Source organism: Passer domesticus, chromosome 14 (genome assembly GCF_036417665.1).
Source record: "Passer domesticus isolate bPasDom1 chromosome 14, bPasDom1.hap1, whole genome shotgun sequence".
In the NCBI taxonomy this organism is placed as follows: domain Eukaryota; kingdom Metazoa; phylum Chordata; class Aves; order Passeriformes; family Passeridae; genus Passer; species Passer domesticus.
The window spans coordinates 15,857,394-15,868,188 of record NC_087487.1 but is presented as its reverse complement, the minus strand read 5'-3'; the positions used below and the strand labels follow the sequence as shown (position 1 = coordinate 15,868,188).

General features: G+C 41.2%; 1 protein-coding gene across 30 annotated transcripts in view; it reads left to right on the top strand.

Moving 5' to 3' along the window:
* LOC135280657 (uncharacterized) overlaps nt 1-10,795 on the top strand; it is a 78,295-nt gene that overhangs the window by 18,971 nt on the left and 48,529 nt on the right. For 13 of the 30 annotated variants that reach the window (XR_010347518.1, XR_010347519.1, XR_010347517.1 and 10 more), the window contains 4 exons: nt 170-524; nt 3,251-3,532; nt 6,975-7,050; nt 7,712-7,787. Coding sequence is in view for 14 of the 30 variants with exons in the window: in XM_064388799.1 (XP_064244869.1) it covers nt 3,458-3,532; nt 6,975-7,050; nt 7,712-7,787 (227 nt within the window). In the remaining 16 variants the exon portion in view is untranslated. Of the gene's footprint in view, nt 1-79; nt 525-3,250; nt 3,533-6,974; nt 7,051-7,534; nt 7,600-7,673; nt 7,788-10,795 lie in introns of those variants that run through there. The other 17 variants (XR_010347532.1, XR_010347525.1, XR_010347522.1 and 14 more) reach the window with 5 other exon arrangements.

The following is a 10,795-nucleotide window of genomic DNA, read 5'->3' as shown; positions in this document are numbered from 1 at the left end:
GTGCCTAACCCGGGTGATTTCAAATGGAATTAAGCAACTGGATCGTACTGGGCTGGGAGGGGGGATGGTGGTGGTGTGGGGATGGGGGGGGGAAAAAAAGCGGCCAGTGCATATTAAAAGCTCTAATTTGTTGTCCTAAACTCTAGCAATGTGGGTGATGTTTTTCCAGGGTAAAATTGCCTGCAGGGTACGTTTGCTGAAGCCTGTTAATTCCTCCTGAGGTCAGCGGGTACCGGGTGCTGGGCAGCACAGCCTCTCCTGGCCGGGCACGGTGGTCGCGTGGGCTCCGTCTGCTTCCCAAGAGACAGGGACAGTAATGAAGAACGTGGGATTTCCCACAGGAATTTGGAAGATGCCCATGTCTAAGACAATGGTGAGGATTGGGCCACAATCCAGATGCAGCCTTGATTCCTTCGTCCAAGTAACCCTGAGCTGACCCACGGCTGCTGATGGATCGCAGCGACGTGGACCTTCCTCCCTCCTCGCTGCCCTGCATCAGATCACCAGGAGGACCTGAGAGTACTGTGAGTAAGAGATACATTTTTTTCTCACACAAACAATTCATTGCAAAATTCAGATTTTGAAATGACAAGGTCAAAGTGGCTCATATCTGTAATGCTGGGGCTTGGGGAACATTCCTGCAGTTCTTATACCCAGGGCTGGAAACACAGGGAAAACATTTTGTGATATGTACTATAATCACCTCATACCCAGAAAAATGGAGAATTAATTATTTCTCTTTTCACACAAACAAACATTTATCTTCCAAAGACTCCATTCATTAAGAACTGCCATTGAATCCAAGATTGAACCTATTGTTATTAATCCTAAATGAATTCAAGTTTGTCTACCATGAACAAAGCTGCTCGCCATCTGATAATCCAAATTTGCTCAGGAAAAAAGAATGAGCAAATGTTAGAAGCAGCAGGTGAAATCATACCACAGTTATTAAGCCTTCTTTCAGGGGAAGCACAGGATAGATTAAATTGTTATGTTAGGCCATGTTGTGAGTCCACGTCAATTTTGTCTGAGATCTTATCTTAGCTCAGAACTGTTTCCTCCTAAATTAAACAATGTTGAAGACATGAGAAGCATATTGACCCAAAGATTCAAAACTTTGGATTCAGCAGACTTCTGATCTTTTGTCCACAGAGTATCAAGTTGTAAAGCTGTGGAATATTAAATAATCATGATTATCTTCAACTTGCCCAAGTTCATTTGTCATGCTGGGATACTGGCACAGACTTTCCTTGCTGTTTTTTTTTCAGAACCAGGCTCTGATTTTGCCTGTTAGCTGGTATCATTTGCCACTGACCTATGGACTGTGGTCCTATCCTAATATTAAGTCTCATGCACCAGCTGCGGGCTGTAATTCCATCTCTGGTGCTCTTCACCTCTTTTGCAAACACCATTGTCCAATAAAGCAGCAAACGAAAATCTTACAATCAAAACAACTGAATTATGCTGGTACTTCGATCAGCTGTTATCAGGCACAGGCAGTTCTTGAGATTCAGAAATGCAGTGTAATTCACCTGGGATAAGAAATCAAATTTAAAAATGAGCTGAACAGACATTTTTAGGAATACGTAAATTTCTAAATAAATCAGCTTTTTAATTCCACTTTTTCTATATTAGAACAAATCAATATTGTCTGCACTCAGAGATGAGTTTCAGCTGTCATAATTAAATATCATCCTGCTTCTTGCAGCACAGCCAAACAAGGACTTTTACTCCTGACACAAGAGTTTCCTCAAGTAAGGACAACTCAGTTTTTACAGCCATGATTTAATATCCACATGGTTCTATCATGTTTTAGAAAACAAATCTCTACCAAAACACACAACACGATTCATCCCTGGAGTCAGAGCACTGAAGAGATGGAGTAATATAAGAAATAATATATTTTAAATGCTTTTTAAAAACAAACATAATGATGATACATTAAATAATGTGATCTACCCAGCCAGACTTCTAATTATCTACATGCAAACCTCATGTTCATTCATCACTTCATTCTCTTCAGCTGAAATGTTGGGTTTTGGTAGACACTAACAGAGAGCCATAAGTTTGAATGGGCAGGGAAACAAGGACAGTGCAAGGCGGTATATTAGCTTGGACAAGGAGGATGTCATTGCCAGCCTGAATTTGTTGATGAAACCAGGCATTAAGCAAGCAAATCTTCAGCCACTGAAGCATGAGTTTGCTGACTTTAAGTAATGACATCCAGGATGTGACAGAGTGGATTTACACCAGCAAGTACCTACGGATTAATAATGGCCACTTAGCCTTGACAAAATAATGAGTCAAAATGGAGATTCACCTCTCCCCTGAAAAGAAATATTTTGTTTTTCCTTATTCTAGTCTTATTTCAAATGTTCAAGAGTCTGGGTTTAATTTTCTTTGGGAAGGACTTTTTTCTCTGAAGAATGGAGCTCATGGAGTCACTTGGTCAATCCCCATTTGCACCCAGCAAAGGCCAATGGTACAAAAACATATCAGCTCCCAGTCTGGGGGTTGAGTGTGAGGCTGGGCCTTCCTGGGGGCTGAGGTTTGTGTCCATTTGTACCAGATATTGGTGATCCAGAGTGGTTTCACCTAAACCCCTGGACATTGCAGGTCCTCATGCACATGGTACTTCAAGTGCTGAAAACATAAGTGTGACCAAGAGCCATCACAGATCTTTGTCCCAGTTAAACTACTTAGCTCTCCTTCTGCAATGTTTTCTTTCCATACATCCTAATTCTCCCATCTCTTTCCCCTAATAACAACATAAATGAGTACTCTACAGGTGTAATTACTGTAATAGTTCTTTTACTGCAAATCCTGGAAGCCTGTAACCTGTAATTCACATTTTCTGATAGTCTCCTATTCCAACACTAGACATGTTATTTTAAAATGTCTAGGACCTGAAAGCTAAATTTATAGTGATAGATAATAGTAATAGAAACCAAACATCCTCTTTAGTTCAGACTTCAGAGCTGTGCTGTATCTCTTGGCCAATTGTTGCCTTGTTCACCTAGAAATATCATACCCACCACTCCCACAGTGATTCAAATATCAGAGTTAAACAGAAGGAAGCAAAATACATCTCAATTTGTTTATTTTAAAGTATGAAACTATAAAAACTCAAGACATACTAACATGCCATGTCTTTTTTTTAATTATTCCATGACAAATCCTGGGGCAATTTTTGCTTCTCCACAGTGAATCTGCCATATTTCTGACAACATGAGCTACCCTTCTTTTCCAGGGATGAACCATCACAAGACCCTGATTGGAAAGCCTGGGGACCAAGCACTCAGGGAGGTGGCTGATGCAGCTGTTCCCTGGCCCTGGGCTGTGGCTCAGCTCTTGGTCATGGCACAAGCCACCAGAGGCCAGAGGTGGGGACTGTTTCTGTCTTGGCTACTCCTCATCAGTGCTTTGAGCTGCAGGGAGCCCTGAGAAACAAGGAAACATGAGTGCACCACCAGGGATTTGCTCCTCTCTACACCTGAAGCACAGCACAAAGTTCCACCCTTTGCTTCTGCAGGTAGGAGCTCAATCTAATTTACAGATTTAGTTTTAGTTTAGAAGCAAGACAATAATCCTAAAAGAACTCATACAAATGCTCACCCTCTTCTAGAACCAACATTGTTCCATCATTTTCTCTCCATTTTCTGGGAGAAGCAGCCAGTGTGAGGAGGGCATGCTGGCACATACCCCACTTGATAGCTGAGAAGAACAAACTGACAAATATTTTTAATATGCTGCAGCTTATCAACATCCCAGTGAATAAAGGGCAAATTAGATTTTCCACTGGTTATTCATAGATCTACATGGGGATGCTGATAATCTGCCACTTAGTCCAGAGACTGGACAGAAATAAATCGCCAGATAAAATACAATATTCCTAGTGAAATCCTTTATGGAATGTGTTCTTGCCCCAAACTCCTCCTGGAATAGGCACAGTAGTGCTCCCTGAGACCTGGCAGTCCTTCTAAGTGAGCATATGGTCTGCTCAGCTCTCGCAGTACTGGTGCACGGTGAGTAAACACGCTGAACTGTCAGAGCAAACAGGGGGCTCCTTAATAGCACAAAATTCTGTGCCTGCTTCAAACTCCATCACTACTCCAGAAATGGATTCCCCTTCTCTGCTGGAGCGTCCACTGTTTGCAGGAGGGGCAGGAAAAAAAGTGGGAGTCTCCTTGGATGTGTCTGTGACCATCTCCCATAAAGCTGGTAATGCTGTGGAAGGGTCTTGGAGTCTCAAAAGTTGCATTTTCTGGTGATGCTACATCGCCTTCTCCATTCTTTTGAGATGTCCCCTGATGCATTGTAACTGGCTCAGTAATTGGAATAGAAAGAGGGGCCTGAAGGTAAAAATCCCCATGTTAATCAAGGCTGGCAAAGGGCAGAACATTAGCTGCAGTAATTGTTTTTCTGAGGCAGTCAACAAAGCCGGGCTCGTCTGCGCTAGCAAACAGATCCGGTCCTGCCTCTGTGCTCCTCACACTGGCAGAACATTGCCCTGAAATCACTGGAGCAGGGATCGGGCCAGGAATGAGCAGCTAAGTTGCAAAGCAAATTAATTCCTGCCAAAAAAGTTCAGCTATGCTCAGAAGTATGTAAAGTGTCTGATTTGAGAAGTGTCAAGTAGCATTTGTGACCAATTATCCAAGATGAAGAGGGCAGAGCTATGTTTACATGTACTAATCTTCAGCCAAAGTTTGAAAACTCTAATTCATGGACACGCATCAAATTTCCTTTCCAGGCTTGGCATTTGCCTGTACGCACGCATGCACATTGCTCGGGGATGACAGGAAAACATGATTATGACTTGCAAATAATACAAATAAAAAAAAAAAAGAAAAAGCGAGAAGAGCTGCCATGCAGCAGCAGCATGGTAATTAAACCTATACTGAGATATGCAAAAAGAATCATGGACCACTGTATGAGTAAAATAGCTTTATCAGCTGTGCTGAAATATGATGTGTGGTCTGTCTGTATTGTTATTTTTCCACAACCTGTGAAGCCCTGGGAAATGATCTACACAAAAGAACAAGAAGTAAAAGCTGCCTCTGCCAGCTTCTGTTTAATTAACATAGGTATACCAATTTAATGCAATTAATCAAGATAGGAGGGATTAAACAGTAACTCAGCTGACAACGACAGAGTTAGCATTGCTGTGGCATGAGAAGGGCTGCAAAATGAGAGAGGTGACCAGGAACACTGAGGAAGAACAAGCTGGCTGCAGTTTTGGGAGGTTTATGCAGATGTATTGAAATTTAGGGGCAGCTGATTTTTCATGTGGCCAAGTGTTTATCTGCCCCTGCCCTTTCCTTTACCCTCTCAGACCTTCCAGGGTAATCCCCAGAGTGGCAACAACTTTTAAAGCGATTCCTCTTTCTTCTAACAGATTCCTGATGCTAAAGGTCTGACCTTAAAATGAGCAGTGCATAGGGCAAGAGTGGGTACTGCAGTGAGCTTCTGGCCTTCAACCCTTCCAAATACAGCTATTTTGGTAACCAGAACACTATATTCACGATGGGTGAGGGAACAGAGACTTTCAGTGCAGGGCTTCTCAGCACATTAACTCTATCACTGCTGGATTCTGGGTCCCTCTGCAAGTTGCCTGTGCATATTTAAGACCATAAATGCAGATTTGCAGAAGTCTGCAAACTTCATGGTTGTGCTTTAGTGCCTGATGCCCCCCAAAACTGGACTGAGTCCTGTGAATTTCCATGTGGATCTGGGAAGGACTGTAATCACATGCAGCTGAGAGCAGCTCAGACTTGGATTTCTTGTTGGCAGGAGAGGCACAGCCTGGTTTGCTACAATGCAACTGTCCTCATTAATGTTCTTCAAGCCCTGATGTACTGGGACCGCCATGGTTGGGTCAGAAGATGGCTGAGTTTTCCAGGCTCATTCTCTTGTCTTCAGAATGTTAAATTGGGTGATAATGAGTAGTAACTGTGTCCTTTTTTATGGTGAAGTTGACACTTGCCTTCTAGTAAACAGACACAGAGATGACCCTCCTCATTTCGCACAGGTCACCAAACAGCCCTGGAATGGTAGGGGTTATTGGCCATTTACCAAACTCTGTTTGACTTGGGTTCATGGGTGAGAGATGAAAGGCTCTATATTGCATTACCAGTCCCTGGGGCCAGCCAGTCTCCCTAAAGAAGCATTTCATTTAGCAAGGCAACTGCTGGCCCATGGGAATCCGAGACTTGGGAAAAAGAGGACACAGTTTCAATTGCAAATGTTTCCTTAGGGCAGATGTCTTAAAGCCACACAGAAACTCACTGCTTCAGTGTCACAATACTTGCTCCAGGACACTTAATGACCAGCAGATTTTCCCCTTTAATTAATCTCCTCTTTTTTCCCAAGAAAACATCCGTTAGGTTCCTTGTGGTGTTTCTGCCTCTGCCCTGCTGTTTTGTCCATCTCCCTGGGGCAAGACCATTGCAGCAGTTGTGAACTGTTACCTTTTCCAAGAGCTTCAAAATTGAAACAGATGAAGCAAGGAGCCCTGGTAACACACTTAGAGGTGTTGGGCTCTTGGGAGGAGAAATGACTACTCCCGAAGTGTCCAAATATTTTCCTTACCCTAGAGCAAAGATGCTGACTGATTTTCTTGTTATAGTAGAGTGGTCATTGCTATTGGGATAGTCCAAGTGCTGCCTTTTTACAGATAATGGATGTAGTGATTGATGGCTACAGGAAGAAGAATATTTGATTCAGACCAAGAATTCAACCCAGACTTGTCCTGATTTTCCTATGATCTCAAAATCCAGTGTTGTTCCAAATTCATTATCACTGATCAAAATCCTCTTTCAGTTTCCTCCCTTACTGTTTGTGATGTGAGTCATGAGACATTCAGAAGTTGCAATTTTTGTTTGATAGTTTTACATCTTGGTTGTAATAGTGCATCTGCCAAGTCAGCAGGTTCTTTTCTGTGTTTGCTTATTTGTTTACCACTCCATTTCCAGCAAGTTCTTGTTACCCAATTCCTGCTGACAGCAGAGGAAGAGGCACAAGTCAGCTCAGAAAATGAACAATTGGAAGGTGAGTGAAAAGAATAGTAAACACAGGCCATTCATGTAACAGGATCCAATTCATTTTTATGCCAGGGAGATTTTTTAAATGGGACTTCTCCCAGTGGAGAGATCACCATGCTCAAGGCCTGTTTCACTATAAAGACAATACATAATTATTCTGGGCTTATTATTATTTTTTATCACTCTTTTTCCAGTTGCAGGGAGTGAGGGCAGAGATGAGATCAGGACCCAGTTTATTGTGCAGCACACAGGGCTGCAGAATTCTGTGGAGGCAGGTAAAGTCACCCAGGCTGAAGGTTCAGGTGACAGGTCTGAGATGGGAGAATCCATCAACAGCAAAAATGGGAACTCAGCCTCCTGAGCTCCTCAGTTCTGGGCTCCTGCTTCTTGTTGCTTTCAGCATCTTTTCCTTTCACACTTATTTTAAATCACTGAAATGATGAATTGAAAAAATGTCATGTCATTTGAAGCACTCTTTATTGTATTTATAGGAAACAGATTATCTGTTCTCTGAGGACAGTGGAAACCCAGTAGGATGAGCTCATCTGGAGAAAATGTAGGTTGGGTGTGACAGAGAAACTTGTGTTTTATACTGCAGTGACATCTTAATTTCTGGTTTTGGTATGACAGACTCAGTGATACTGAACCATCCTGGTTCCTGCTTGCAGGCTGGGGTCATGAGTTGGGCTTGGAAGAAGAAACTTCTATGTGGAGATGTGACTGCAGTGTCAATACTGTGCCAGGGTAAGAGAATTTTTGTTTAATTCAGGGTGTATACAATATATAAAGTCCATACAAAGTCTGTTGTTCATCCCAGCCTAGTTAAGCTGCATTTGACCATTACTTGTTCAACCCAGTAAAGAGTACCTGGATACCACAGCAACACCTGCTCTATTTATATATTAAGATTATTTTGCCAGGTCAGCCCTTTAGGATTTAACATTTAATTCATAAAGGATTCTATAACACATGCCCAGTTGAGCTCTCTCTCTACTTCCTGATGATTTGGGTGATTTTCTCTAGCCAATTTATATTTTAATTAGTTGTAACACTTTACTTTCTAATTTGAACAACCGAGACTTAAAAAAATAAAAAAAAAGCTAAAAAATAACTCTCAAAGTCTGAATGGATACTCATTATAATTTTCGTTCAGTATTTGTGGGTCCTGGGTTATCTTAGGTGATATTTTCATGTTGACAGCTCTGTGTTAGTTCTGCTCAGACAGAAGGTAGTGACAGTGGATCATGCGTTAGAGGTTTCTTTACAGATGAAACCTAGAGTGTCCTAAAATCCAGTAACTACTCAATACCAGCAACTTCCACACCCCTCTGTGCTCCTACCATTGCTTTGAACCAATTTATTTATTCATTTGGGCTTTAAGTACTCGGACACATTCCTTCTTGCTGCAACAGCAGGGGTACAGGAAGGGGTGTTTGAAACCACGCAGTCAATTCCTCCCTGGATTTCAGGAGGAGTTATTCTTGTCTCAGAGATGACGCATTCAAATATCCCTCTATGGATTCCAGGTGAGTTAGTCACATTTAGATGCTTCCAAGTAATACACAGAAAGGTGGTGAGAAAATGATGAGTCTCTGCCTAGTCACAAAAAGGAAAGAGCTCAGAAAAGTAGATCTGAGCAAATTATATGTACTAACCCTCAAAATATTCTAAAAAGACCTGGGGCCAAAGGGCTATTACCTTAAAAACAGTAGGGATGCACAGTATTTACTTTACTGACTGACCCATCAGCTGCTCTCTGTCCCCAGAAACAGTTCAGGAAATAACTGGAAGTATCTGAAGATGTAAAAAGGATAATTAAGTTTCATTGTGGAAATAAGAGGGTAATCTGTCCAGACAAATCTAGGACCTAGTACTGAAAGCTGGAGTATCTGAATATAAAAAATGAGTAATTTTGAAAAAAGATGTCTATCAGGACTGTAAATTCAGAGGGTAAAAAGTAGCTTTGCTTAATAGACCATCTCTCTCCATCTCCCTCTAACTCATTTTCTTATTCTCTTTCTTCCTTATGTGTTATTGCAAAAAAAAAATGTGCAAAATCTGATATTGAGAATGCTTTAGCTTAATTTCCACCTTCTATTCTCAAAATGTTTTGTTCCACTGGGAAGATTTCCGCTGGGAGATAACCTCAGCCATGACTGCAGGAGGCTCCTGGGGTGACTGATTTGCAAGGGAGCAGCTGCATTTTGAGGTGGCTCTGAGGCAGCCAGGTCCCCACTCTTCTGAGGCTCTTAGAGATATTTGTGAGCTGGCATGAGAAATCACCTGGGACTCAGAGCAGACCACAAGTGCTTAGGACAGTGTTTCCTCTGCACCTTTTCTTGCTGAGCAGAGCTGCAGCACTATAAACAAATGTGAGTTTTGCCTCATTCTCAGGTCCTGTGAGTTATGAAAGCCCACTCCAGATGTAATGAATGTATAGATCATTTTGACCAGATCATAATCTATTAGTAAATAAGGCTCTCTGAAAATGTATAGGTGAAATAAAGAACTTCTTGCTACTATTGCTGTATTGGTGTCAAGGATTAATGTGGAGGCCAGCATGATCCTCAGGCTTTGTGCTACTGACATTTAAATACAATGCAGAACTAACTACAGGGTTTGGCTAGTAAATTCCCTTCTGGATTAGGATATTCAGAATTTACAGGAATTTATAATAACTCAGGATTTCTGCTGGAAACAGAACCCAAAATTATACAAGGCTTACCTATGCCTTGGCTGCAGCTCATTGACACTCATATTAATAGAATTTTTCCATTAGATTCCTAATTTTGGTGGTGATATTAATTAGCAAATAACACAATACATTTCATAATGAGCAGATAGGGCAAACCCCTATAATGCCTATGACTTTTCTTTGCTATCCCTGGAGGAAGCCCAAGGGTACCAGACTAAGACCTAAGGCAAATTGTCAGCAGAGTCTATAGGCCATGGGAAGGTTAGGTTTAAAGAAGATGTCACTTTAGGGACATCTGTGTGACACATGCTGCAGTGTCCAGACATTGGAGACTATGTTTTTGCTCTAAATCTAGAGAGGAAGTCAATAGGAAAAAAAAAAAAAGGAAAGAAGCACAGGGGAATAAAAGTACTTTTGAAAGAGAAGAAATCTACATTTCAATGAAAATCCTTTCAAGGCATTTCAAATAAGAGTCTGAGAGAAATAATTACAAAGTTTGGAGAGAAAGAACGTTAGCTTTGATATCTTTTTCTTCTATGAAGCAATTAAAATAAGCAATTTTTCAAATACTAAGCAGAAAATTACTAATGGCTGAACCCAAAAGCTTTCATTTCCTTCTTGGGGCCTTTATTCTTCTAAAAAAAGACAAAAAAAATGTGAAGGTGGTTTTCCAGATAGATTAATGCATAAAGCAGTCACTAGTTGGATGTCATAAAAACTACAGCAGCATAGAATAGCTGAGATTAAGAGCTAGATTTAAATCATGCAACAGTCCAGTTAATATCAATGTCTAATTAAGAAATGCATAAGAAGTCTGTAATGTTGATTTGATGGAGAAAAACTCTAATAGGGTTTCTTTTGGAATTTTCCATTTCAATTGCTGTGTGGACTTTTAATGGATGTCCTATCCAGTCTTTGGTATTAGCAGGAATCATCCTCAAATTAAAACCAAGGCCTAAAATGGAACACAGGTAGACAAATTAGCTGGTCTGGGAAGCAGCCTGGGTAGAATGACAATCTGAGCTGAAGCCGAAATTTGAGTACAAATAAAAGAGAG